This window comes from Odontesthes bonariensis, chromosome 11, assembly GCF_027942865.1.
Source record: "Odontesthes bonariensis isolate fOdoBon6 chromosome 11, fOdoBon6.hap1, whole genome shotgun sequence".
Taxonomy (NCBI): domain Eukaryota; kingdom Metazoa; phylum Chordata; class Actinopteri; order Atheriniformes; family Atherinopsidae; genus Odontesthes; species Odontesthes bonariensis.
In genome coordinates, this window is record NC_134516.1 from 17,424,362 (window position 1) to 17,452,310 (window position 27,949).

At 41.9% G+C, this 27,949-nt stretch overlaps 4 protein-coding genes across 5 annotated transcripts; 3 read left to right on the forward strand and 1 right to left on the reverse strand.

The window, feature by feature from the left end:
- The first annotated feature begins 1,620 nt into the window (after positions 1–1,620).
- Positions 1,621–9,191, forward strand: aamp (angio-associated, migratory cell protein). Its single transcript, XM_075477771.1, has 11 exons — positions 1,621–1,960; positions 2,127–2,264; positions 2,349–2,468; positions 4,426–4,565; positions 4,936–5,080; positions 5,408–5,491; positions 5,685–5,800; positions 5,886–5,980; positions 7,615–7,705; positions 8,050–8,204; positions 8,534–9,191. Exons 1-11 carry the CDS (start codon positions 1,870–1,872, stop codon positions 8,607–8,609), a joined length of 1,251 nt encoding a protein of 416 aa, XP_075333886.1. The 5' UTR covers positions 1,621–1,869; the 3' UTR covers positions 8,610–9,191.
- A 5,361-nt stretch (positions 9,192–14,552) lies between these two features.
- On the forward strand, positions 14,553–19,057 carry LOC142391740 (G-protein coupled bile acid receptor 1-like). The gene is made up of 2 exons (XM_075477777.1): positions 14,553–14,775; positions 16,254–19,057. Exon 2 carries the CDS (start codon positions 16,285–16,287, stop codon positions 17,335–17,337), a length of 1,053 nt encoding a protein of 350 aa, XP_075333892.1. The 5' UTR covers positions 14,553–14,775; positions 16,254–16,284; the 3' UTR covers positions 17,338–19,057.
- On the reverse strand, positions 18,609–23,577 carry LOC142391738 (keratin, type II cytoskeletal 8-like). Of its 2 annotated transcripts, none has more exons than XM_075477774.1 (9): positions 23,276–23,577; positions 22,335–22,543; positions 22,126–22,186; positions 21,912–22,007; positions 21,655–21,819; positions 21,258–21,383; positions 20,941–21,161; positions 20,815–20,840; positions 18,609–20,152 (listed from the first exon to the last, which is right to left on the reverse strand). In XM_075477774.1, the coding sequence occupies exons 1-9, from the start codon at positions 23,432–23,434 to the stop codon at positions 19,974–19,976; spliced, it is 1,242 nt and encodes a 413-aa protein (XP_075333889.1). In that variant the 5' UTR covers positions 23,435–23,577; the 3' UTR covers positions 18,609–19,973. The 2 variants fall into 2 exon arrangements, with proteins under 2 accessions (XP_075333889.1, XP_075333890.1); XM_075477775.1 differs by having other exon boundaries at positions 20,061–20,198; positions 23,276–23,575.
- LOC142391736 (keratin, type I cytoskeletal 18-like) lies at positions 23,469–27,643 on the forward strand. The gene is made up of 8 exons (XM_075477770.1): positions 23,469–24,197; positions 24,296–24,378; positions 24,454–24,610; positions 24,694–24,855; positions 24,946–25,071; positions 25,476–25,705; positions 25,934–25,968; positions 27,208–27,643. Exons 1-8 carry the CDS (start codon positions 23,820–23,822, stop codon positions 27,510–27,512), a joined length of 1,476 nt encoding a protein of 491 aa, XP_075333885.1. The 5' UTR covers positions 23,469–23,819; the 3' UTR covers positions 27,513–27,643.
- Positions 27,644–27,949: the final 306 nt, after the last annotated feature.

Here is a 27,949-nt window from a genome sequence, read left to right on the forward strand (position 1 = left end):
AGGTGCTTGTGTTTTTCCAGGGAAGGCTTGAAATGCAGGGGCCTGGGCAGGCTGTAAAACTTATTTGGACACGCAGTCTGTGAGTCCTGCCAGCAGCATATAGCAAGAGGCATATAACTCTAACCAAAAGACCTGAAGTAGACAAACTGTGTTAAGTGTTCATAAAATATCTCAGGCTGGGGAACATTTGATGGAGGGATTAAGGCAGAGTGAACAGCTCCTTTTAAAATGGAGAGCAGCCCTGCTGCTAATGATGTTTTCCCCGTGGTTTTACTGCCTATACCTACATGTTAAGAGTGTGGGCTCTCAGATTTGTGGTTCTTGTTTTAATCTACGGACGAAAAGTTTTTCAGATCATTCCCAGTGCACACAGAGATCGGAGTTCAGCCTCTGCAGACAAGCAGCTTTCCACAGATTTATTGGGTATTTAATGCCTTGCTACACAACAAGTGTGGAGTTGGATCCCTGCAAGAGGATCTGGACTTCTTTTTTTTTTTCTTTCTTAATTCACTTCAGATTTCTACTCATAATCATGCTAAGCTCCCTTTTCAAAACCCCACTTTTATCCCCTGCTTACTAAAACATCTCTAAACAGCGTCCACTGACTGCCCAGCTTCTCAAATTCAGACGCAAGCAGCCACACAGTTACACAACAATGAAATAAACCTGTCTGTACCTAAGAGGTAACTTTAATTGAACTTCATATTCTGTCTTCTTGTTAATAAATAATTAAAATTGATAGTTTTCTTCAGTTTGAACTTTTACCTATGGGTTGTGTAGTACTTTGAAAGAAATTAATACATCAGAATGATATTGAATGTACAACTTGTCAATAAAACCAGCCGCGCATTATATACTGAGTTTGAAATCCCACAATACTTTGGTTTTGAGGGAACAAATTAAAGGAAGTGATTTCAAGCATCAGACTAAAAAGCTGAGCAGAGTTTTGATGGAGGTGAGAATGAATCCAATTCAGATTGTAAGAACGAGTACACTGCAGAATCCCTCTGACTTTGCTGCAGCATTTTAAGTGAGCAAGCAGCCAAAGTTCTGCCTATGCAAAGGCTTTTGCCTTCATGGTACCTTCAGAATAATAATTTTTTTTAAAATGGGAAGAACAGTACAGAATCTCCACAATACTGCTGATGCTTATGAAAATATATAGATGATGGACAGTAAGCTGACAGTGAACCGTTTTTCTCATACAAATACAATGTAAGAGAGTTGAAATATAAAACAAATGAGGAAGCAACTACACACAGGTAAATATTTGGTACTTACTAATTATTGTTGTAGTTATTATCATAATCGTTGTTGTTGTCGAAGTTGTTGTTGCCGGAGTTGTTGTTTCATTTCTTCATTTTGTCACCAGCGCCATCTCCTGGATTCAAGAGAAAATAACGTTCAAAGTTGTGGGACTGTTGGTGCGAGATTGCATCAGCTGTGGGGACAGATCCAGCCCACTGGATCCTCATAGCCAATCCTCTAGTTCAACCTAATTCTAAGAGCCAATCAGAGCAGAGCTATGTACACCCTTTGTCCCACTCTACGATCCAATTTATTGAGGAAATGAAAGGCTCGCTTGCGCGATTCCCTGTGTTTCGTCATCAATATGCGTCCGTCTCTCAGTCGCTGGAAGCAACATGTGAAGAAATCATGGGGAGCAATCATTTCTGACATTCAGCTGTCGCATTTCTAACTTCATTTAACACTGAAAGCGACGTTTATAAGCAGTTTGACTTTTGACTCCGAAAACGAGGTGACCTAAAAGTCAAGTTAGCCAACTTAGCTTTCACTCGTACCGTTGCTTCTTGGTTGTTTCGCGAGTTATTTTGTTTTTTTTTTTAGTCTGTTACTGTCCATAACAGTATGGATAACACGGAGGAAAGTGCCATAGAGCTCCACGGAGATGAGGAAATCATTGACGTTATTGACCTAAACGACATGGAGCCTGGTCCAGGTAGTGAGAAAAATGATTATACTCGTTTACCTTTTTTAAGCATTCCTGTTACAGCCACTGTGTGAATGGAAGGATGTATATAGTGATCTGAATCCGGTTTAAAGCATCATCAGTACTAGTAGTTTTGGAGGGTGTTTTACTTATGGAAAGGTTTCGTCCGTGTTAGATGATTTGGCGGATGACTTGGAGGACGTTGACTTTGACGACCCTGGGAACGCAGAGTATGATGATGAAGGCTGGGAGACGGAGGACGAGATGGAGGCTGAACAAGACGACAGCGAGCTCACCTTCTCCAAACACACGGGTAAATCCCTCCCGCATGCTTGTTTATGCAGCAGCTGTCTGGCTTTTACACAGTGGAAACATCTGTTACTGATCCCCTGTCCAGGCTCGGTGTTCTGTGTGAGTTTGGACCCTGTGACAAACAGCCTCGCTGTGACGGGAGGGGAGGATGATAAGGCCTATGTTTGGAGGGTGAGCGACGGAGAGGTTCTGTTGGAGTGCACAGGTGAGTGTCAAAGGCAAACAGATGGCTGCGTTCACGTCAGCTGTGGTTGGATCTGTTTTGTTTTTTTAATTTAATCTCTGCAGTGAAACACCATAACTGCAAGCAATCTGATCCCAGTTAGTGGGAGTGAATCTGTGTCCCTATTCCCATATTATGGGAATGCAGAGGGAGGGGGGGGGTTGTAATAGCATCATTTTATTGGCCAAATTAACCACAGTACAGTGTCTAATCAGTGGCATCTTTTCAGGGTATAATCTAGCAAACATTTTACACACTATGGATTCTAACCTCAACTACAACACAGTCCGTTTGATTAGAGCTCAGTGCTGAATGAACAGCTCATGTTGTGGGTTCTCAGTAAAGGAATAGCCCACTGTAACGTCCAAACTTCCTGACCTGCTCGCTTCTTAGTGTTTTTTTTCTTTGCTTTTTTTTCTATGTCTAACCCCGATTTACTCCTTAAAGCTGCAGTCGGCAGGTTTTCAAAATTGCGAGTCTAAAGTCGGAAAATTCGAACTGATACAACTTTCAGGTCCCTCCCCCAACCTCTACCAAGCTCCGAATCGCCCCCCAAACCCCTCCCCCTCTGTGGACGAGGTTGTGCACGTGAGTTCACACCAGTGTGCGCGCACACAAGCTGGGGCAGACTCACGCTCACCAGCGTGTGCACAAGCTGTGATTGACAGGTAGGATTCCTCCACCCTAACTTGATTGGTTAAAAACAGCCGGGCGCGCTCGGTTTTTGCAAGCATGATTACAGGCTTCAGAGGGAGCTACAGATTTCGTTATTTTTCCTAAACAGCCTATTTAATATTCTACTCCCAGAATCCCATGACAGTTCAAACTAATATGACTAAAAAAAAGTTGCCGACCGCAGCTTTAAACTTCACAAATCTGTAAGTGGAAGCAAAAGACAGCCTGACTTAAAAAAAAAAAAAAAAAAGAAAATAACCAAAATAACCAAAATTGTTAAAGGTAGAGATGCATGGATTGGAGATGAATTCCTAGATGTTGGTCATTTGTGTCGTTACACTTTAACTTTCCCAGCCTCCTTATTTAGACTTTTACTAATCTCTCAAATTTCCAAACAGCCCTAAGGTGTTTGCACACGTGGACTGCTGTCCTGGAAGTTTCCATAAAAATGTTCTGTAGAGAACACAAATGTCAAAGACGTTCCCTCCAGACTACTTGCAGACATCTGCCAGCTTGCTCCCTCGTAAAACCCCTGGAAGATCACTGAGTGACACACACTGTGTGAACAGAACAGAACATGACTTTACTTTACCTTCCACTTGCTCTTTGCTGGAACAGTCATCCAGGAGCCGTAAACAAAACTGTGATTTTCCACAGCGTGCTTCCTGCATAATTTCCTGCATTCTTTGCACTCCACTTTGACATCCCTCCCTCGTTTTTCCAGGTGTGAGTGCACATCTGCAGCTAGGAAAGTCAAACGTGGACAAAGTCCAGACCAAATTGTCTGCACATTCTCCAGAAAGTCTTCAGTGTTAAACTGCTCTGTGTTGTTGTTTCAAATCAGGAATAAAAAGGGGAAAACAATTGTCAGCTTATATTTCAAGACTATTTCACCAGTGGCTGTGAGAATTTGATGAAATTAGCTGTGTTAACATTAAAAAGTTCCTTGTGTCATAGCAATGCCAGTTAAAGATTTACATAGGCACAAAACGATGAAAGGCTCAGCTTTATTCCATTTCAGCTTTATTGCGTGTGTAAACTGTTCTGTATGTTGACAGTGAGCAGAATAAATTAAGTAAGCTATAGCAAATCACGCACAAGCCTGCGTTCTTTAAAAGCTGTGATAAACTGAGTCTCTACAGAGCAAAACCAGCGTTTTATCTGGTGCGTTTAACACTACCTACATCTGTGTGACACTGAAACGACTTACAAAGCTACACACAATCTACAATCTACATTGTTTTTTTTTCTCCTGTCTCCACAGGCCACAAAGACTCTGTGACGTGTGCCAAGTTCAGCCACGACTCCTCTCTGGTGGCTTCTGGTGACATGAGTGGCTTGATTAAAGTCTGGAAAGTAGAAACCAAGGAGGAGATCTGGTCCTTCGAAGTGGGAGATCTGGAGGTAGAGGCTTCAGAACAGAGAATTCGGAGTCGAATCTTAAAAATGCCGCATCAGGTGCCGTTGGTGTGTGTTTAGTTTGCGCATCTGCAAGCCCTTGAGTGCAGCCTTTTATTTGGGCTGGAGGAATTTATAAGGAAACAGGAGACGATGACGTCTCGGGCTGAGAATTCGTGGTCTCGTGGAGGAAGGGAATGATCGCAGGTGCTCCTGAGTCACCCTGTAGCGGAGCACACAGCCCAGAATATTTAGGAAATCTGCTCATAGGCCAGATGTTCAAAAAAAGTGGAAGTGAAAGGGAGGAAAATCTTCCACGTGTTTTCTGTGTTAAGCCGCTGTAGGTTAACAGTTTGTGGGTTTCTTTCTTCCTCAGTGGCTGGAGTGGCATCCTTGTGCTCCGGTGCTGCTGGCAGGAACAAACGACGGCAATGTGTGGATGTGGAAGATCCCCGGAGGAGACTGCAGAACATTCCAGAGCTCTGCGTGTCAGGCCACTAACGGCAAAGTCCTCCCTGATGGTGAGAGACGGGAGAAACGGGACTTCTCATGTCGGAGTGATTTAAAGTGCAGAAAAGCCACAGATTAATTCAGTTTGTCACGGGTGAACACACACGTTATCTAATACTATCCGAACTGATGTGGAACGATAGATGGGAGTCTGGGCTCTATGGGGAGGGATGAGTGATTTAGTAATATCGGAGTAAAACGACACGGCCTTCACCAGTTTGCCATTTTGCTGCTCGTGCTTGTTTTCGCCCATTCATCCTTGATTTGAAGTTCTCTGAGCTTTGGGAAAGAGATCGTGTACAGTGCTACAAATAGAAATGTTCCCGTGTTTTCTTCAGGTAAACGGGCTGTGGTCGGTTATGATGACGGAACGGTGCGCGTGTGGGACTTGAAGCACGGAAATGCCATACACGTCATTAAAGGTAAACTGGCACAGTTCTTGACCATTAAAGTCAATGATTACAGAATTCAATCCTCGAATGCACGGCAATCGCATACAAAGACAAATAAGCATGTATTTGGAGTGAGTAGTTAAAGAAGCATGAAAAGCCCTGAATTTAAAACACTTGATCAAAGCATTGTTTGAAGTTTTAATGCCAGGTTGTCCTTTGATAGGTCAGGATGGCCACCAGGGGGCGCTGACCTGCCTGGCATGCAACAAGGACGGCTCTCTGGTGCTGACGGGTTCAGTGGATGGCTGTGCCAAACTTATCAACACTGTCACGGGCAAGGTTGGCACCATGATTACACCGTGTAATAGAGATGAACGAGGAAGAGTTGTTTAACAGCTTCTGATGTCCGTCCTCTTGTGTGAAGGTGGTCGGGGTATTCTCGGTGGAGGGAGGCAAAGCAAAAGGATCGAAAGACGAGGAAGAATCCAACTCTGTCGAGACCGTGGGATTCTGCAACATGTAAGTTCAAATTCATTGGGAACGTCACCAAGTGTCTGAGATAAAGTATCAAAGAAAAAGCTTTAGAGGGAATTCTGCCCATGCTGGCTTCAGTGACTTAAAGGTGCCATGGCATGAAAATAAATGGAGGCTTTTTTATATTTTTATAGGCTTTAGTGGTCCCCTAATACTGTATCTGAGTTTTATTCCCCAAAATTCTGCCGTGCAGAATTACAGCCAGTCCCAAAAATGAGCTTTCCTTAGGATCCTCAGAATGAGCTGTTTAGTGGGGGTGTGGCCTTACTTACGCCCGTGGTACCTTGCCCAAATGTTTTGTGAATCGCTATGGCACGTAGATGGCGCGGTAGCCCTATGCCGTCAAACTAGCAAAACCTGTTGATATGAGCTTACTTTGACAATATGACGAACTAGTTACTGAACAACTTTCCTAACACAGTCAAACATCAAGCAAGTGCTACACAAGACACAGCAAAAAAGGCGTGCGTGAAGGGGAAAGCAGGAGTGAGGATTTTGACATTCTCATCTGATTGCTCTGGTTTGCAAAGATGCACGTAGCGCTAGCGCTGGAACCATGAATGAAGCATTATCCTGATGAAATGCACTGAATTTGCAGATTCATTCTTCTTCAGGAAGCTTGAGTCGGGGGTTTTGGTCTAAAATGAGCGAGCTAACCATCTCATGGGCATGCAAACACCTCCAACAGCCCAGTTGACAGAGATAAGAGCTTGCAGATGCTATTAGCTGCATAGCTAACTGTTAGCTAACGTTAGCTGCTAACGATACAAACCCTTTGTTGTGGTAACAAGCTATGTAACTATACTGTACATACAGGAAAGCAACACAATAATAGAGCATTAAATGACTTACTCGGGAATGAGATCCTTCCCCAAGTGAGGGGCGAATGGAACAGGAGATTGACAGACGGATCGGTGCGGTGTCTGCAGTGATGCGGGCTCTGCACCGGCCCGTCATGGTGAGAAAGGAGCTGAGCCAGAAGGCGAAGCTCTCGATTTACCGGTCAATCTATGTTCCAACCCTCACCTATGGTCATGAGCTGTGGGTAGTGACCGAGAGAACGAGATTGCGAATACAAGCGGCCGAAATGAGTTTCCTCCGCAGGGTGTCTGGGCTCTCCCTTATTGGGCTCGGTATTGGCCCAAGTTCTGGAAACATTCGTCTGTGAAATGTTTGGCGCACACACAAATCTCTTCGGTTCTGTCGTCACTTTCCCAGAAAAAACAAAACCTGTCTACTGGCTCTTTAGAGGTTCTGATGCAGGAGCTCTAAACAGATTTTTTACATCCATGTACAGCGCAATGAGCTGGCCAAAGAGCTGTGGGCGGGGAAAGGCAGTTTTGGCATAGCCATATATGGGCTCTGGGTGGAAACAACCTCCACGTCATAAGTGGCACCCACGTCATAAGAGGCAGCTTTCCCGATCAGGCCATCTGCATGGTCACATTTCCAAAGGCGGAGAATAATTTCCATTGCATGGTTTAAGTCTATCGTCATTTTTAGCCACTGGGGGGCCGCAGGCAGGCTAGAGGAACTCATATTAATGTTAAACAACCTTAAAGAGTGAAAATTTCATGCCATGTCTCCTTTAAATGTTTCCTCTCTGTTATCCTTCCCAGCCTGCCTCTCATAGCCGTGGCTTACTTGGACGGGACTCTGGCCATATATGACCTCTCAACACAGGTTCTGAGACACAGGTGCCAGCATGAGGTAAAAAAAACAGAAGGAACCTGGACAGCTTGGGAGTGCTTGTGTTTTGTGTTCACTTGTCCATATTGTAGCACCCAGCAGCCACCTCCTGTGGAACGAAAGGAGGTCTAATTGTGTTAATGTTGTCCAGTTAGGAAATACATTTTTTTTTAAATAGTTTTTGACAGTTTGCCAAACTTATTATCAACTGTGACAAATTCCAAAAAACTAAATTCAACTGAAAATTGTGTGATTCATTCCTTTATTCCCTCCTGTTCAGTATGTTGGCCTCGTTTAAAAAAAAAAAAAAAAAAAAAAAAAGTGTCCAACTGTCGTCATATGCCGTCCTCTCTGTTTTCTTCCAGGCTGGCATCGTTCACCTGCAGTGGGAGGACTCTTCTTCTGTGGTGTCCACCTGCAGTTTAGATGGAGCGCTGCGTCTGTGGGACGCTCGATCGGGCAACATGTTGTCCGAGTACCGCGGCCACACTGCAGAGGTCCTCGACTTCACCGTCAACAGGTATGACTGCAGAAAGATTGTGTGCGTTCACATCTAAAGCTTTGCTTGCAAACTCCCTTATGTATCGCACAAGCTGCTGTCAGCCGGAAGTGTAACTACACATTTTTATTGCTCAATGTGCATGCTAAAGCTGAACCCCCCCCTATTTCATCATAGACTACATGATATCTTTATAGCCTCTCAGGCCTGTTACATAACCATCTAGTTAGATTATCTAACGACAGATTTATTGTGAACCTACTTGACTTCTGAAGCAGAGCTAAACTAAACATTCACTCCCTTACTATTGCCGCCCTGATCTCATCTCAGCTGTCCTCGTCTCTCCCCAGGGAGGCGACTCTCGCAGTAACCGCCTCAGGAGACAATCAGGCAAAAGTCTTCTGCCTCCAAAGACCCGATCGGTAAAAGAAAGGCCGAGGACAGATTGAAGAGGAGAGGAAATTCATCAGGGGAGACAGACATTTGTTAATCGGACTTTTCGTTCACTCCAATTGAAGAGCAATTTTTTTTTTTTTTTTTTTTTTTTCTTTCTCCACAGGATTTGAAAATATTTCTCTTGTGCGATCTTGACATCTAATTTGAGCTGCTTTTTCTGTGTCATTCGTGGTTTACCGGTTTAAGCCGACCGCAAGCACCCCTCAAAAAAAAATCCCTTTTAAACAAAAATGTTCCCGACTATTTTGGTCTAAGTACTCTCCAGTTCAGAAATCTGAGAGACTAAACATTCAACATTAAGTGAAATTCAAAGACTGGTGCCCCTTGATGTTCAGTCCTCCAAATGATTGTAGAGATGAAACGATAAAAGGGAAGTGCTTTTTCTGTAATTAGAAGTTATGATTTACAGAATGTCAGTGCTTTCCCTCCGAGTGCGTGTGCGGTCTTCTCTCAGAAACCAACTTTCTATGTAAACATTTGTGTAAATAGACGAAAAAAAGAATGGATAATATACTCTCTTCTGGGTAACAATTAAAATTCATTTATGGTAAAGGGCATGTCGTGTGTCATGCTTCCTCCTCCTCAGTTTGTATTTGTCCAGCTATTTTCGTCTGTGTTTATCTTTTATGAACTAAAGCGGCGTTATGAAGCAGCAAAAGGTCAAAAGGGTCCTGCTGCGGGTCATGGTGACATACTTGCAAAAAGGTACGGTATCTGGTTTAAAAAATCTTTGATGTCAAGTGGTCTCTCAGCTTGTTTAGACTGACGCTGATTCACTTTGAGCTGAAACCTGTTTCATCTCTTTTATCAGACATGAGTATTTGCAGGGGGTGAGTCACAGATCCTGCAAAAGCACAATCCACACTAGGAAAAATTGCAACTAGATTTTGGAAAGCCCCTGTAACACATTTAACTTTTTATGCAGCGTCTGTTTGTCCACCTGCCCTGAAACGGTGGGACGGTAACGTTTCTCTTTGCCTGTGGTTTTGTACCAGGAAGTGTTCGGGGAATTAGATTTAGCATGTTTATCCCATCAAATATTTGTGCAATTTCACATTTGTGATGTATCACATCGTGTTTAATGTGAGCATGTTGCAGTTTGCCAAAAGGAAAATGTGAAATATCTGGATTTTTTTTGGTTTTCTGCACGTTATAGTTCCCTGTAATGCAAAACGAGCAAGTACGGATTTTAAAGGTCAGATGTAGGCATACAAAAACTTTTGTAACCAATAACATCTGTTTTCTGGGGGGTTTTTCTGTCCCCTCGTAAATAAAATCCACGGGGGAAATCTTTTGTTTGCATAAACAAGATAAACAATTCCAAGAGGATCACCTCAGGCTATGTGAAAATCTGTCTGCGAGTTGACTTGTTTTTTTAAAAAGGGAATGCGGAGTGAAGCATTAGAGATGGTTTACAGCCCTAACACACATTTCCTACAGTCAGGAAATATATGAACTTATCACCTGCTTTGATGCCTGTTAAATAAGATGTATGCGACCTTAAATGTTTGTACTAGTGTGTAACTGAAGAGCCTATAAAACACACAGCAACTTACTTTTTTGTTTGGCCTGTCGTGGACACGGCAGCAATGACTCACTCCTGTGTATACTGTGCAGCCAAGTGAACAGTCACTTGTAATAATGGATATTGAATTCAGTGGTGAGAACACAACTGGAATTGGTTACTTTCACAATGATGAAGACCAGACTGGGCTCAACATATACAACCGAAATGAATGATTCACTCAAAGTGCTTCAGTGGACATCGGGTAAAAAGCATTTCAAATATTGCGTTTCAAGGGCAAAGCTTTATTTGGATCTATAAACTGTGACGCTCTTTTTTTTTTTGTGTGTCTGGCCTCTGGTCTTCTCCTCTCTTGGCTATCCGGTGGAAAAACAACTGTCGGGTATCCTGCACCCAAGTGGTCCTTCCTTCTGCCTCCGTATACAAATTCATTGTGTGAACCTGAATGTGTCCACACATAACTCACCCAGACGGTCAGTAAAACGCTTGCACGCACAAACATGTTTGCGTACTTCTAAGTATCCGCAGAGTGGACATTGTTTAGCTCAACAAGGGGTGAAATTTCAGGTTAAAATAGAGCAATGCAAGGTCAACCTTATTCTATAAAATGTGCTCCAGAATACTCTGACAGCATGAAACTATGGAAAAGTTGCAGCTGTTAGTGACGACAGGATATTTCCTTCATCCGTTTCTCCTCTGAGGTCTCTCTCCCCTTCAGAATCACTTTGAGAAAAATTATTTAATGACATCACTGGACCGTATTTTAATTAAAAACTTGCCTTCCACAATAACATTCTTACAGTTTTCACAGTTGCCCGTTCAAACCTGCTGTAATTTGTGTAGAAGTCCAAAACCAGAAAGTGTTTATTCTATGAACAAATAAAGACATGGTTCTGTTATATTCAGACCCCTTTCAGCATACTAAAACTTTTTTACCAGATGGTAATCTTGGGTTTCAGACAGATGCTACACTTTGACGATGAAATAGAGTGAAAAAAATACCCCAACGAGTTAAAAAACAACAACTTTTGAATAAAATGACTCGAATAAAAGAAAATAAGTTACAAAAATTTTATTTAAAAAAAACTAAGATGGGAATTAATTGTCAATGATTATTGGAGGAGCCGAGCCGACCCAATCGCAGACAATGAAGAGAACCTCTCTCAGAGAGGTGTGACTGGCAGATGGTCTAGTAAGTTTATTAGATAAAACGCAGAGAAATTTCAAGGAAAACAAACTGGGAACCTACAGGAAAGCTTACTCAAAAGCCAGAAACAATGATCCAACAAGGAATAAGTAAAACCAAGGGGTAAACACACTGAGGGTGTGACGAGGGAATCAAAAACAGGTGACTGCTAATCAGTAATGACAACCAGGTGTGACGCAGTGAAGGAAGTACGACTCAACAGAATACTTATGAAAGAGGAAGCAACTAAAGACCAAGGAGTAAAAACCAGAGCAAATGAAAATTCAAAGCACATGGATTATGACATTAGTTGGGCTATCAAGTCACATATAGTGAAATTGCTGAGCAATTTTTTGTCGACTCAGTTTTTTCCACTCACTGGCTATCAAAACATGAAATAAAAAAAGATTATGAATAAGTTGTCAAAGAGACAAATAGGCTATCATTTAAGATTAATTAGTGGAAAGGAGTTGAAATGCAAAGTGACGGTGAAATTAAGCTCAACTTTGAAGCGAAGAAGACATTTTTATTAGGTCTCGACCGCTTATAGAAGATTATTGATGGTAATCAGTCCACTGCCGATCCCATATCGAGTAAACGTATCTAAAAGTATGATGAAGTGGTGACTTGTCTGTGCTGTAGCATGGCTCTCATCATGTATCTGTTAGGATGACAGTATATAAAGCTAAAAAGCCTGATGTAAATATTTAATACTTGCTGGAAAAATGGTCCCAAATATGATAATATCAACCATATAACCTTATTTGATAACAGCTAAAGTCTTGGTGAAAGTCTTCCGAAAAAAATGTTGTTGGGTCTAAGAAAAAAGAAAAAAGCGTGGAAATTCTTTGCCAACCAGGCTTAATCCATCTTCTTACATTACATTTTTCCGTTGTATAAAAAATAAGGCAGATTATATTGATGCGTATGGCCTGGTTTTACTTGGAAAGACAAGATGCTCCATCTCCTCCTTTGGAAGATGTTGTGCTTTCATGTCCAGGCTGTCCTCCCTGTGTAGTGTCTTCTCAGAAGCTCTCAGGCTCAGGAACGTTTCTGTTTGAAACCATTATCTGACGGATGCTTTTTCATCTCTACCAGAACCAGGTCTGCTCCAAACTATTGAGGAAGGAGGCCTCCGTGTTTGGCTAAAATTCAGCTCGCTGTTGGTCTTCCATCCAATGCTGTGTTTAAACACGAGATGTGTGTGACAGCTGTTATGAATTCAGTCGTATACTGTTGTATCTGTATGTGTACTTATATGTTTCGTGAATTCCTGGGTCAAATAAAAAGAAGCAAATACATGCTATGATGAAATCAAATCTATTTAAATGTCTGGACTTCATTTGTAAACTTTAGTGTTTTGAACAACCAGTTAAAATTATGGGAGATATGAAGTGCTCAAAGTGATGAGAGAGATAATCTCTTTCATGCTAACTGAACGTTAGCTTACTGCTAGTTTCTGTGACTAAGCTGTAAGACCTTGTAAAAACTTGTCTTTTCTTTTCTGCTTGAGTATTAAATCAGCAAATAATATCTAATCTATTAATTGATAATCCCAAGACGGGGTGGCAGGTTTTATTTTTCAAACAGAGACGACACAACTGTTTACCCTGTCAGTTATTAATGCTAAATGCCTCCAGCTAATCCACAGAGACAAGAGTGCTGTCAACCTTCTCATCCAATTAAAAAGAAGAATAACAGCCATTTCAGCAATGTTTCAAGTTCTGATGAATAAGTACAGTCTTTCCATCTCAAACTACCTGTGATTGATAGAGTGTATTTGTTCAATGTGAAGGGTAGGAGTGACAAAAACTAAATAATAAGAATTTAAGGTGAGAACAGTTAACAGGTTAAAAAATGAGGCAGTTAAAATGGATGTAAACTGGAGAAAAAGTGATGCTTTTATCAAGTATTAAGATAAAATCTAATTTAGGTCGGATTTTTTTGATATAATGAAAACAACTGATCATTCATAACATCCAAATGACATTTTTCACCTATGGTAAGCAATTCATTTGTCACTTCCAGCTTTTAAAAAAAAAAAACAGCATTGTGGCTGAGGATGTGCATGGATAAAGTTAGTAAAGTTAGAGATCGAAGAATTGATGGAGTTTGTTACATTTATTTGTTTATCCTTGTCATGTCCAGCATCATGGCAAGCAGAATAGTAATCTGAATACCGGGTGGTGCCAGACACATTTGCTTTGCAAAGTGAGGCTTTATGAATATAAAGCACCCCTTGATGCCCAAGTACTGCTTCTTTAGTTCTATTTATTAAAATACTTTATACATATCAATGCCGAACCTGATAGGGAAGACAATGGAAGAGGGAGAGCAAAGAAAAAGAAATGGAAACGAGACAAATAAGATAAGAATTTATAGAGTTTATGGTCACATTGGAACAAAATGTTCTGAGAGCTGCAGTTTTTGCCTTATGGATGAGAAAGTGCATGTCCCATTGACAGCCATCTTGGTTGTTTATTTAATTGGCCCGGGTCTGAGGGGAAATCTGTTTGGATGAAGGGATGCCAGAGAATATGAAGCCTGAGCTCTCTCAGTTTTCTCTGGTTCTCCTGAATGATGTCTGGGCTTGACTGACATCCTCTGACGCTTTCAACAGTGCATGGGATGTTGACAATGCAGCTGTGGATGTGATCCACATGATAGTTTGTTGATTTTGTAGTCAATGAGATGATGCCCTTTTGATAAACCTTTGTGCAGTTTTTCTCCCCCGCTATGGTCATAACCCACTTATGGGAACTCCATGTGCTTATTTCTTAAGTCACCTACTGCGCATTTAGTTAAAAATCATGAATTACTGGGATGAGTGTTGCAGAGGCTTTGGAGGAGCATCATTAGGGTCACTAGGAAGGGTTTGGAGACCACCACATACTACGCCTGTTGATGTTAACCTGGTGTGTTCTTGTTATTTTCAGCCGCTGATAACAGCTTTCTGTCCTCTCAATCCATTCATGGATTTGAATCCAGAGCTATGGTGAATAATATCTGCATGGGATAATTAGATGCAAAAGAATACAAAAAAATATGATTGAGTTGGTCAAGGGTTAGTGTACGCTGTCCTGATTCCTGGCAAACCCCTTCAGGAAAAGACAGGAAAAGACAGGATGACTGCTGCCTCCTCCTCCTTTAGAGTGCACTTCCCCTTTAAACTATCTGAGAGGAACAGCCTTTGGTCCTTGTTTTGTCTCTATCTGAGTTTGTGGTGCGGTTTGTAAAAGCAGATGTGGTCAATTTTACTGAAATGGGTTGTAACAGATAAAGAGGAGGCTCCTGTAGTTAATGTTGAACCTTGGTGCTGGTCTCGCTCTGGACATGATCTACCGGCTTGACTCTGATAAGAGACTGCATTTCATTGAAATTTTGTCTCACAAATGATACACGGCTGGACCATTCATCACGAAAAGGTAAATATCCTATTTCATCTTTTGCAAACAGTCTTCAAGCGTTTCTGATGATATTGTTTGTGTCATGCGTTAGACACACTATGCATTGCTTCAAATATTTGTGGTTTGAAACAACTATCATATTTGATTATGTTTGGGTACTTTTTTTTTTTTCTGTCAGAGAAATTTTCTTTAAAAAAGATTGAAGTCGATCCCTCCTCATTACATTGTTTTGAACCAGTAAAGTTTGCTTGTATTGACCCCTGTGAGACCCTCTAAAAACACACGCGAAACCGTCAATTTGACGCCATTAAGCTTGGAAATTACATCATTCCTGTTGCCACATAAACGCTTGCAACATCCAGGAGTTACAATGTTTAATTTCCGTGTAAATATCACAAATAATCTTTGTACGTGTTGCATGTTCCCAGCAGTTACAGAAATACGTATTTAAATGAATTTAAATGAATTAAATGATTACGGCCATAGAAATAAAACTATGTGTGAGATACAGGTGTTCTTTAAAGTTTTAAGAGTCTGTGTGCATCTTCTCACTACAAATTGATCAACTATTCACACTCAGAATCTGTATGATTTCCTATGAAATATGGGGAGTGTAACTTCATAATACCAGCTAATGAATTACTAAATGAGAGTAGCCTCCTGACTATCGATGCATATGTTTATTTGCTGTTGGCAAGCAAAGAGGAAATGTTTCCTTCAGTCGTGAAGAGACAACAAAGGGGAACAATGTCAGTTATAGTTGTGGGGTTTTATAGCTGCTTTTATGTGACTTTACATGAGACAGTAAGTCTGTCTGCTCGGCAGACTTAGCAGCTATACAAAGGCACCACAGATAAAACGGGGTGAATAGAAATAGTGCATGCGGTGTAAATGTTCTGCTTGAGCTGACTCTTTAGCCGCATGGTCATTTTAAGTGGTTCTATTTAAGTCAAGTCAAGTCAAGTCAAAGTTTATTTATAATGCACTTTTAAAACAACAATAGCAGCTGACCAAAGTGCTAACAGGAAGGCCTAAAATAAAAAGTAAAAAAAAGGATATTAATATTTAAAGGATATCAACAGCTAGTTCACGTTAAAGACAAATATCCCTTTGAAGCAACTTGCAACGTGAGGCTTTAAAAGCTTTAATCAAAGTGTATCACATGAAATGCAGTTAGTTAATTCAGCATCTGCCCTTGCAGAGTTTATGAGGTGCATCATTACTGATTCAATCTCTTCCTGTTTGGTTTCACAAGAAAGTGACTCCGCACCACTTTCTGTGACATTTTCTCCTGAATCTCATTTTGCATCGCCGCTTAATTTGGCTCCTTTTCCTGCAAGCCTCTGTGTGTCTCTTTGAAAAAGAAAAGTTAACGAACCACAAGTTCCTGAAACACGTTTACAAAAGAGATCTCTGTTGATCTGATAAAAAGTGCTCACAAATCCAGATGATGGGGTTTTTTTGTGGCTGCTGATGCTGTTTGTTCTCCCCTGTAGGGCAGCTGCACCTTCATAGAACTGGCTCCACATGAAAAAGAAGCATCAGACTTCACGCACGATGGACCACAAGGACTCTCACGCTCTGCTATCTCAGGAGCAGCTCATTTATGCCATCACCGTGCCGCTGTCAACGTCCATCATCCTGGCCAACCTCGTCATCATCTTGGGCATCTCCTGTAACCGCCAACTCCACAACACGCCCAACTACTTCTTCCTCAGCCTGCTAGTGGCTGACATGTGCACGGGCGTGGCGCTGCCCTTCATCCCGTTCATGGCTCTCAACCGGCAGTTGAGTTTTAGCTCCTGTCTGGTGGCTCACGTATTCCCAAATTTCCTCTTCTTGGCATTTTTGTTTAACCTGGCAATGGTGCACTACGAACGCTACATTTGCATTGCGGACCCTCTGCGTTACAATAACCTGTGGATGCATCGCAGTTTTCCTTTAGCCTTGATTGTAGTGTGGACGCCACCACTTTTGTATGCATCTCTTCCAGCCTTTGGCTGGAACAATTGGACAGGGCCAGACTGGAACAGCTGTTGCGAAAGTACCAAGAGCTTCTTGCAACTTTCAAACTGTTCAATAAATGGGAGCACCTGCTGCTCCTACAGACGGGTGTTCCCCAACGCTTTCATCTACTTGGAGGTGTATGGAATCGTTTTACCTGTTATTATCATCATCGCTGGCATGACTGGCCGTGTTTTGTGCATCACCCGAGGTCAGCTGAAGCACATCTGCCGCCTCCACCGCGCGGTGGAGCGAGGAAGTCGGGCCTCAGACCAGGAGCAAAGGCTGAACCTGCGGTACACTCGATGCGTGGTGGCGGTGTCGCTGACCTTTCTGGCCTGCTGGGTCCCTTACCTCATTTACATGCACGTCTCCACAGCGTTCTTAATCAGTGACACCAAGTGGAGCATCACCACCATCATCGTGATGTCCTGCACTGGTATCGGAAGCATGGCTGTGGTGCCGCTGGTGCTCGGCCTGGCCAACAGGCAGTACACAGAGCCCGCATACAAACTTCTCCGGAAACTCAGAGACAGGTGGAGAAGGACACGGGAATCAGAGGAGACTGGATTGTGAAAGAATGGTCTATAATCTAAATATTTATTAAGTATATGGAGGTATCACGGGAAACACTTTTTTAATTCAGATTCTAGCGGCTTCTTAAATGCTGAGAAATATTTATTTATAACAGCTGTTGTCTTCCACAAATTGTCTTTTAAATTGAGGTTTTAAACCTGTTTGTGCTTAACTTATTGTCATTATAAAAGACAATAAGGCATGTTTTCAAGCTTGGATCAAAGAGACAAGGTTGAGTAGTGCCACCAGAGGGTGGAGGTAGAGGCACCTATAAACATGGCTGGGATAAACAAAGTTGAGGGTGCACAAATTACAAACTCATACTAAAAACCTAACATGAAAGATACATAACCAGTTCTCTGAACCATATTTATCAAATTTTTTTAAGTGTGCATGTATCGTATGATTATTATTTCGTGTCAGTTCGACCATTGTTCTTTACTTTACAGAAACAGTTGTCATTGGAATGTTTGCTTGCTTAAAACTTGGTGTATCTCCATCTCCAACGTTTATGTGCATCAGCTCATTTTGGAAGAGGCAAAGACCATCTCAAGTAGGTTTAATCAAAATTTAGAACAGTTCTTTCACATTTTGTTGTTTCATTTGGCTTTTTTGAAGCGATACTTCCATATCCTCATAAAAACATTTATGCAATTAGAGGGTTTTCAGCCACGGCATCATAGTTCAACACACAGTAACACAAAACCACTTTACAAAAGAAAAATCTTTCGTAATTTCATGGTTGGGTTTATGTAATTTAACCAGGTAAATCTGCCAACATCCCATCAATGAACAGCATTTTCACACTTCGCGCACACTTGGATTAATTACTGATTCTAAGTCCCTGCAAGAACAAACCAACCAGGGAATCGGTTTTGGGAGGAGTCTCATCTGTAACCTCACAGGATAGAGAACATGTTCAGTTGGCAGGTGCTAAAGAAATATCAGTCACTGCACATTAATCATTGTTCTCCACAATCAATTGCTTTCCACAAATGAGCAGCTCTGCCAAATGTAAATCAAGCAGTAATCAGTTGCAGAAATAATATCTTTAAAAATAAATATTTTTCTGGTGGTCTGAAGATTCAACACATTTGCCAGCAACCCTGTGGCGAATTACGCACTCTGTAACTTTGAGCCAAAAGCCGATGTCAGCTTTGCTCAGCAAGTGTAATCCAAATGTATCCACATTGTACATCCTATAAATAGATGTCAAAGACAAAAAATGATATCCTCATCTGTCATTGTGCTGCCTGCTCAGAACATCACTTTAACAGGCTGCAGATTGTTTTTGCTCGTCAACCTCCCCACCTTGCATGCAATGTTTACTCCTACTTCCTTCGCTGGTGTTTATCTATATTCTGGTATGCAAGCTACAGAGGGGAGAGGGCCAGAGGGAGAGCCCGCAACACGATTAGCCCCCTAAATAAGAGCATGCAGGGGAGACAGAGAAGGTGAAAAATGGGTTTGCATAAACAAGTTGGATATGAAAGTCAACAAAGTTACGAGTTTCTATTTTTCTGAAAAATTGTAATAAAATGTTTCCAGTTTTAAATTTGATAAAAGTAGTCCTTGCAGTCCTCCAATCCTTGTCTTTAAGGACTATAAGTTTTATGTCCTGTAAAGCCCATTCAGTGGAAATTAGCTTTGTGTTTGAGGCCTGATTAAACACAGACTATGTTGTGCAAGATAAACCAATAAAGATGAAGTGGGTTTTAAATGTGTGCCTCTTGTATGGGGGTGGAAACAAGACAGCACACAGGCAGAGACAAGCTCAGGATGATAATCATGTTTAATCGCATTAAAGAGCGAACAAGGTCTGAACAATTGGGACATTAGGAGAGCTGGGGTCAGGAGATGTCTGTCTTGCCATGTTCTCGTACGTTTTCCACATCGGAATATCACGCACATGTGTATTTGTCAAGAAGACGGAGGAGAACCGGGAGAAGGGGAGGAGGGAACAGGATGAGATTGTGCGCAATCATTTCTAAAATGTCATCCATGACTGTATGTGTGTGTGTGTTTGTGTGAGAAAAAAAGAAAGTAAGAGAGCAGCTTCATTAGTCATTTGGAATTTTTTTCATTGCCAGTAAACCTTGTAATCTAATTTCTTGGTATTCATTTGGCGGACATGAGGTAAAAAGTTTCACAGACACGCACGCGCCTGCGACAAAAAGCTTCTTCTCTACAAGCATTATCTTTGTATACTTTCAACAGAACAGAAACACTCCTTTAACTGCAAGCTGAAACCCCACGAGGTCCTTGTTTTAGGATCCTTCTCTTGGCTGGTTTTCAGTTTGACAAAGACACAATCCCGTTCAAGACATTAATGTTTGAGGGAAACATCAGCAAGGAACATGAGAGAAGACAGCGAAACACCAGAAGGCTGTAAACTAAGGTAGGAAAAAAAAAAACAAAGCTCAAAGTAAACTGAATCGATCAATCAAAGATTTGAAGAAAACATTCAAAACTGCCACAAAGCTGCTGTTGGACGTTCACTCTACCAGAAGGCACACACAACAAAAAGAGTATGACTGTTATCTCAAACCTACTTGGGACACTCAAATAATTTAATTTAAATAATTTTGATTAAATATTTCACATTTTACAGGTATATATTCCAATGACGCAGTCAATCAGTCACTGTAATGGGAGCTTTCGGACACGACTCGGCCGGATTCCACCTCCACCCGGATCAGCAGGCGCTTCTTGGAGAAGGGGAAGGCTGGAGGGGTAATAGTGGTGTCTGGTGATATGCTGGTTGCAGGGACATTGTTGGGCTGTGCAGCTTGTGTCTTCTCTGGCGGGGGAACGTCTGCATGCAAGCAAGGACTTGGATTGGTTGGTTTGTTTTTAGAAATCTGAGCAAAAGAGATGTTTGACTTTAGTGGAGCACAAAACATCAATGAAGCCTGAGAATGCTAATGCGTGATCAAATGGATACTTTGTGTTATATCCATTTATTTTTAGGTCCTACAAATATTTATACACAAGCTTCGCGGAAGCGTCGGACGGCTTACATATATAAAGATATATATTTTATTAATCTATTTGGCAGTTTCATTGAACTTTTGGTGTCTTGTGTCCTTTAGCTGAAGTTCTTGATTTTGACTTTTAAGCCACTGAATTTTCATCCTCAAACTAAGTATTAGAATTGGATACATCATTCCTTGAGCCGTTGGTTTTCATAACGTTATTGAGGCTTTATTCGTGTAGACGTTGAAAAAAAAAAAACAATCATACTTTCTGAGTGGTTTCCAACTTAAGGCTCAGAAATCCCACAAGAGGGCGCAAGGGTTCAAGAAAATGATTAGAAATAACAGAAAAACTATCAATTATCTTCACTTCTTCAAAGTTGCAACCCCATAAAACTATGCGTGTCAGCAAAACAACACAGAAATATCAGGTACATATGTCAAATTTAATCTAGGTTTTTCAGAACTGTTCATTAAAGAAGCTGTAGTAAAAGGCTCTCACCTGTTTTGCGCATGAAGTAGTTCATTCTTCAAAGAGACAGAATAGAGACAGTGAGTGCGAGCATTTAAACATGTTAATCTTACACATTGATGTGCTCTCACTCCCCTTATTTATGCCGTTACAAACCTCTGCTCCTCGCCCTCCAGCAGCTTGCGATAGGTGGCGATCTCGATGTCCAGGGCCAGCTTGAGGTTCAGCAGCTCCTGGTGTTCACGAATCTGCTGGGCCAAGTCCTGCCTGTTCTGTCTTAAGGCCTCCTTCAGGTGGGTGATGTGCTCTCGGTATTTTTTGAGGTTTTCTTCGCTGTCTTGTCGAACCTCATCGATGTCCCTCTTCAGAGAGTCATCCTGAAGAGGTGAACAGAGATAGAGGATCAGCAGCTGGTAGGATAGTTGGTATGGGTGCAGATGCCTAAATTCGGTGTGTTTCGGCTTGAAGCTCACCTTTCTCTTCAAGTTTTCCAGATCTGCTTTGAGCCTCTGGATGTGACGCACGGTGTCGGAGATGTCCCTTCTTATGTCCCGCACGTCTTGTTCACGCTGTCCAGCAGTTAAGACCATGATATCCACCTGAGTGGAAGAGTAAATCGAATTATAACATTTATCTAAGATTGACAGACAGATAGAAATAAAATAAAAATAAAAAATTTAAAAATTTAAAAAATATATTTTTGAATAAATACAAAAATTAAAAAAAAATTAAATTAAATTTAATTTCTTTTTAAATTTAAAAAATATAAAAAAAATTTAAAAAAAAGAATAATAATTTTTAAAATTAAAAAAAAAAGGATTGACAGACCTCTTTTTTTTTTTTTTTTTTTTTTTTAAATCTATCACTCACCTTTCTTTGGTTCCACTGCTCCGCTTCTTCTCTGGTGCGGTTGGCCATGTTGGCATACTGAACCTTGATGGTCTTGACGATCTCTTCCATGTCCAGGGACCGTGTGCCGGTGTCGCGGAGGGTCACCGTCTGATTCTGGACCTGCGACTCCAGCTCCTTGATCTCCTGCAGGGGGCAGACACGAGGAGAATTGCAGGTTGGAAATAATTCTTTGTTTCCGTAGCCTTCTCTCAAGCTAAATCTCTGTATGTCATTACCTCATCGTAGCCGACCCTGAGGAAGTCCATCTTTCCCATTAGGTCCTCCAGTTCCAGGGCCAGCTCCACAGTTGCCAAGTGTCCTTCATCCACCGCCTGTTGTCCAAATTTTACACACACGTATGAATGCGAGTACTGAGATTAAAGTGACAACTTTTTTACTTTGTTTCTTAAAGCCTTGATAAAAACAAGCAGCATAGGCAGTCTCCAGTACCTTTTTGGTGACGACAAAGTCGTTCTCCAGCTCCAATTTTTTCTTCAACACATCCTCGTAACTGCAACCAGTTACATATAAAGGGTTGGGAAATGAAGTTTTTGACATATGTAACATTTGGACTTGTCTGGTTGTTTAAAGCTGAGACAAACAGATATTAAAGAAGCAGAACATGGAATAAATGTAGCTTTTGTATGTGACCTGCTGACCTCTTCCTGGTGTCTTCAACCTCCTGCTGGTTCTTTTGCAGCTCATCTTTCAGTTTCTCTTGGTCTTGGAGTAAGGTGTCGATCTGCTGCTGCAGCTCATTGCCCACCTGCTTCACGATGTCGTCCACCTTTGCACCGTAGTCCTCCTGCTGCTTGAGGATGTTGAGTTTCGTGTTGAGCTTCTTTTTCTCGTTCTCCAGGTTTTTCACCTTTAACGGAGACAAACTTGAGGCGTTGAATAGAAATACAAGAGGGAATTTTGCGCCAAAACTTTTGCTGCCGTGCCTTTTTGTCTCATTTGTCGGGGAAAGGAATGTACACACTGAGGTAAAAATGTGTAATGTGTGGAAAATAGTGTGTTATACTCAAAAATCAACCGCGCAGCTTGACTTTGAGGCCTTGGTCGTGGTTTATTGTTAACCCTTTCAGGCATCAGGTTAAAAGTTCTCTAATTGTTCCACAAGGTGGCGTCCTAGATTTACCTTCAGCAACCTGGAGCAAGTACAGATAAGCTCACTTTCCATGGCCTCAGGTAAAAGAAAATTTTAACAGGGCTCTTGAAAATTGGTTTTACAGTCATTGTATTGTTCAAAAGATTTGCACTGTGATTTTGCACTGTTTCAAAAGAGCTAAAAGCAGCACTAAATCTGTGCTTAATTTATGCAAAAGATGCGCAAACATATTCAATCTTTCATATTTTTTTTATAATTTTCTTATAATTAATAATGTTGATCAAATATTATACAACTGTGGCTACTAAAATAGAGAAATAAAAAAACCTAATCTAAAAAGAATAATTTAAAAAGCAATAGAATAATGATTTTTGAAGTGTTTTTGTCTTTAATGTGATTTGAATTAATTTAAACATACATTAATTGCTGCTTCATTCGTTTTTTCAAGCAATTTGCCATATGATATAGTATATAAAGTTATTTACAAACCTTGTCAATCAACTGGACGAACTTGTTATTGAGCCCAACCATATCCTCCTTCTCCTTGGATTTACCCGACGAGTCGATGGCTTTGGGCGGTTGGCTTTTAATTGGTCCCCCGCTGCCGGGGTTGTACGTCTGGCTGCTGTAATCTTTTGGTTTAGACATAGTGAAGCCTGTTAACCGGAGCTGAAGTCTATCTGAACAGGTGAGAGGCGAAGAAGACACCTAGCCCCATGGGACACCTGCTTTTTATGGTGGACGGTACCACCCATCACCTCCCCAAAACTGTGCGCGCGCCCAATCAGAAGGGGACAAGTACGATGATATGGAGAGAAAATTGAAAAGGTCAACATGAAATACTTGAATTTCAGCTCGGTACCTGTTTGACCAGGAGTGGGGCTTGGATCCAAGAGCCAATGCCATCACTGGGGCGGATGTGAGCGCAAACAGCGGGTATAAAACTCACCTGTATCCTTTGCATCCATCTGGTGACTTTCGAACCTGAACAAACGCTCTGTGCCACCGTCAGCTCTCTCAACCAGCAGCAAAAATGCCAACAAACAGCAGCGCCAGCATGTTTGGTGGAGCCGGGGGAAGGGGCTCCAGGGTGTCCGTGGCAAGCCTGGAGGGGCTGCGTAACGTGCTCCGCAATGAGACTGAAAGAGATTCCGCCCCGGTGACGCAGGCGGCCCCTTTGCGCACCGCGTCTCCGGCGCCTGCCGCTCCTGCCGCCGTCCCCGCGGACGACAAGCAGACCATGCGCGGCCTGAATGATCGGCTGTCCGGATACCTGGACAAAGTGAAGCAGCTGCAGGAGGAAAACCAAGATCTGGAGAAACAGATCGATGACATCTTAGCCAAGAGGAAAGCACCCGAGGGTCGCGACTGGGATAAAATCCAGGAACCCCTGAACGAGCTCAAGAACCGGGTGAGTTCTAAAAGAAAATAATCTCTTTGTTTTTTCTTTTTTTTTTTGCATTCAAGTGTTTGTGGTTTTCTTACGTGATTTTCTATTCATCTTCTCAGATGAAAGACATCACCACAGACAACGCAAAGCTGCTGCTTATGAATGACAACACCAAGCTGGCCAATGAAGACTTCAAGAACAAGTGAGTATCCTGCCACAGCAAAACATTTCTGGTGAGTTTATGGATCACTGTTGGGTCCCCCCCTCCTGTCTGCAGGCTTGGCGATGAGATAAAGGGAAAGAAGGAGCTTGAAAAAGACGTGGAGAATCTGAAGAAGATCAACGAGGACATCAAACTGGGCCAAGATCAGATGCAGAAAGAGATCGATCTGGTGAAGGATGAGCTGGCTCGCCTCAAGCAGGAACACCAGGATGTGAGGCTGGAGACCAACACTTCCCAAGTTTGCACACTTGTACTTCAAATTAGAGGCAAGCATATAAGTGTGGTTTATTGCAGGAGGTGGACGATCTGCGTGAGAAGATCAAGAACTCCGAAGTGAAGGTGGAGATGGAGCCCCAGAACTCCAACCTGCATGAGATTGTCAACAACATTCGCGTGCAGTATGACAAAGTGGCCCAGAATAACCTGAGGGAGACGGAGGATTGGTACAAGAGCAAGGTAGTATCTGAACGCCACTTTTTTATCTCGATCTACACTCCTGCGTCCATCTCACTGCCTCCATCATGTCCGCCCTCCCACCTCCCATAGTTTGATAACATCAAGGTGGAGGAAGCCCAAAACGTTGAGGCCTTGCAGTCTGGGAAGTCGGAGCTCAAGGAGCTGCTGAAGCAGAAGAAGATTCTGGAAATTCAGATTCAGACAGAGCTCAGCAAGGTAACCGCAAACAAACACACACACACACAGGCTTTTTCAAACATAAACCGTCAACATTTTTCATGTGTTTCACAAAAGCGCTTCTTCTGGACATGGACAAATACTTTGCTTTAAGATATCAGCACGATAACACCGCCTGCAGGGCTGTTTGTCTCCCGGTCGTCTTCACAGGCATTCCTGACTTGTCTGTCATTACACTGTAAAACCGCTTATTAAAACCACAAAAAAAAAAAACAACACATCCTCGAGCCATCTGGATGCGCTGTTGCAAAGCAAAACAAACTATCAGCATGAGGCATTCTTGATAAGTCCCAGTGATTTCTGTGCTTTGATGTCGCGCTTCTTCTGGTTTACTCCCCAAAGACGAAACAAAGTCCAAAGTCAGTTTTCTGTCTCGCCGTCAGATCCGCGCTCGGGAGGACTCTCTGAGGAACACCAAAGCAGAGTACGGGCAACAGCTGGGCCCGCTCAGCCAAGTGATAGCTGACCTGCAAGCAGAGCTGAAGGAGGTGAGGTCGCAGGTGGAGCTGCAGTTGGAGACCAACAAGAACCTGCTGTGTGTCAAGATGAAGCTGGAGCAGGAAATCAACAGCTACCAGGAGCTGATCCACGGCATATGTGCTGATGCTGACAGGTGAGGATGCTCTGAGGTCAGTTCCCCAGAGGGCTGTCAACTCCTATATACTTGAAAACATCCATAGTGTCTTTATGTGTAAATTTTAATGTGTGTAGCGTTTTTTTTTTTTAGGATCTTAGATCTTCTATAATTTGCAAGTCTGCTTTTATGATATGCTCCTGAAAGTGTTTAAAGGAATGGCATTACAAGAGCCGGTGCGTTATTTATGCTTTTCTTCCCTGACAGCTTGGAGTTTGCTTTAGAGGATGTACTGCACAGTGGTAAGTTCTGAATCTGGCTTGAATAAGACACCGGATCCAATAACAACAAACCTGACCACTTGATTGAAGTTTACCTGAAGTTTACCTTGAACCTGTTACCTTGAAGCTTTAATCAGTTTTAATCAGCTTTAATCCAAGCAAGCTTGGCCGGTTACTGATTGATAATGTTATCGGTTTAATCTGATTGGCTCCTATCCAAAGAAAGCAAACAAGCAAAAAGATGACTAAATAAAACAATGACTGTTTAAAGGTGTAAGCAGTATGACTGATGAGATGGAGAGATTAATTAACCAGACACAGGCCCCAAATGTCCAAGGGTTTCGTATGGAGTTTGGTCTTGTGCCAAGTGATAGGATTTGTAACACAAAAGAGGCGTGAACGAAGAGCTGCGCGATGACGGGCCATGAACCGGCCACACAGAGAGACAACATGGCAGCGAGGAGGTGCATAATGTCCAAAACGAGACACACGGCGACACAAATGAACACAAAGATCCACCAAAAGATCCATATGAGACGCAAATTGAGACAAAAAAAACGGATCAAAATGAGAGTCCCCAAAAATGGAGCAAAAAAAAAAAAAAAAAAAAGAGACAAAGAATTACTAAATGTACACATAGACAATCAAATGAGGCACAGAACAAAAAAAGATAATTATAATTATAGAAAAATATCCGAAGGCGCACATTTGGAGACACAAAACAACCGTAAATTGTATTGTGTTGATATGTGGTTACTTTGTGTGGTTTTTTTTTCCAAGTCTTTGCCCAGAGGTGTTGTTTCATAATCCATCCATGTCTGATGATGTTATTTACACCTTACAGTTGTTGGAGCTGAGTGCAGAGTTGAACACAAAACCCTCTCCGTATGCCATTTTTGGTTAAAGGAGTAGTTTTGGGAAGTCCGCTTATTGACTTTCTTTCTTAGGGTTGGAAGAGAGGATGGATGAATAAGCTCATTTCCGAAATGTCAAAACTGTTCCTTTACAGCTAATCACGTCACTAAACTGCTTTAAGTCGCCGTCACCCTGTAACTGCATGTAATCACAACCTAATTTTAACACTCGTGGAAATAAAAAAAAAAAACGTCATAGAATTTTTTCAGATGTGAATCAAGCTCAAAAAGACGGATCTTTTATCGGCTCTGGCGGAATCAAACAGTGCTTACGAGAAAGCCGAAGCTCATTTAGAAACGTGTAAAAACAAATATATAATAATCTGTTTCATCTTTGTGTTTACAGATCAGCAAAAGCCTGAGGACAATCAGGAGGTGGTGAAAGAGGAAGCAGCACTGAAGGCAGAAAGCGCTCCCTCTAACAAATCAGCTCCCTCCAAGACTCCCGAGGAGGCCCCTGCTGAGGAGGAGCAGGAGGCGGCTGCAGCCAACAAGGAGGCTGCTCCAGTCAGCAAAAAGTCAGCTAAAAAGAAAAAAAGAAAAACGTCCAAAGCGAAGAAGGATTCATCCTCTTCTTCTTCTTCCTCCTCCTCTTCATCTGAGTCAGAGAAGGAAGACAAAAAGCCCAAAAATGAGGGCGAAGAAGCTTGATCGTTGCGAGCATTATTCTGCTCCCTGTTCTCTTCTGTCACTCAGCAAAGTATCCCACAAAATCTACTGTAAACTTACTGTGGTGACGGTGTATTTTTCTCTGTCAGCGAAATAAACCCATTCAGTTTCAAAAAGCAATCTGGAGTCACTCTTGATTTGAACATGCAGCATCCATTTACACACCATTCAATTCAATTCAATTCAGTTTTATTTATAGAGCGCCAAATTACAACAAATGTCATCTCAAGGCACTTCAATAACACAGTCCAATTGAAGCCAATTGGGGTTCAATTCATTGTAATCATAATCCAATCAAATCCTATTCCTTAGATTCAGAATGAATCCAATTCACACAGAACGCTTTTATAGTCAGTAGTAGACTTCCTCAGCGCATCAGTTACATGGAAATATGAGTTCACACATAAAGCAGATTCTAC

Coding starts and splice junctions, on each gene's coding strand:
- aamp (XM_075477771.1), top strand. CDS start 1,870: ATGGATAACACGGAGGAAAGTGCCATAGAGCTCCACGGAGATGAGGAA. Junction 2,265..2,348: donor CACCTTCTCCAAACACACGG/GTAAATCCCTCC, acceptor TCCCCTGTCCAG/GCTCGGTGTTCTGTGTGAGT. Junction 7,706..8,049: donor GACACAGGTGCCAGCATGAG/GTAAAAAAAACA, acceptor GTTTTCTTCCAG/GCTGGCATCGTTCACCTGCA.
- LOC142391740 (XM_075477777.1), top strand. CDS start 16,285: ATGAAAAAGAAGCATCAGACTTCACGCACGATGGACCACAAGGACTCT.
- LOC142391738 (XM_075477774.1), bottom strand. CDS start 23,434: ATGTCTAAACCAAAAGATTACAGCAGCCAGACGTACAACCCCGGCAGC. Junction 22,544..23,275: donor TCGTCCAGTTGATTGACAAG/GTTTGTAAATAA, acceptor TCTCCGTTAAAG/GTGAAAAACCTGGAGAACGA. Junction 22,008..22,125: donor ACTTTGTCGTCACCAAAAAG/GTACTGGAGACT, acceptor TTTGGACAACAG/GCGGTGGATGAAGGACACTT.
- LOC142391736 (XM_075477770.1), top strand. CDS start 23,820: ATGCCAACAAACAGCAGCGCCAGCATGTTTGGTGGAGCCGGGGGAAGG. Junction 24,856..24,945: donor AGGATTGGTACAAGAGCAAG/GTAGTATCTGAA, acceptor CACCTCCCATAG/TTTGATAACATCAAGGTGGA. Junction 25,706..25,933: donor ATATGTGCTGATGCTGACAG/GTGAGGATGCTC, acceptor CTTCCCTGACAG/CTTGGAGTTTGCTTTAGAGG.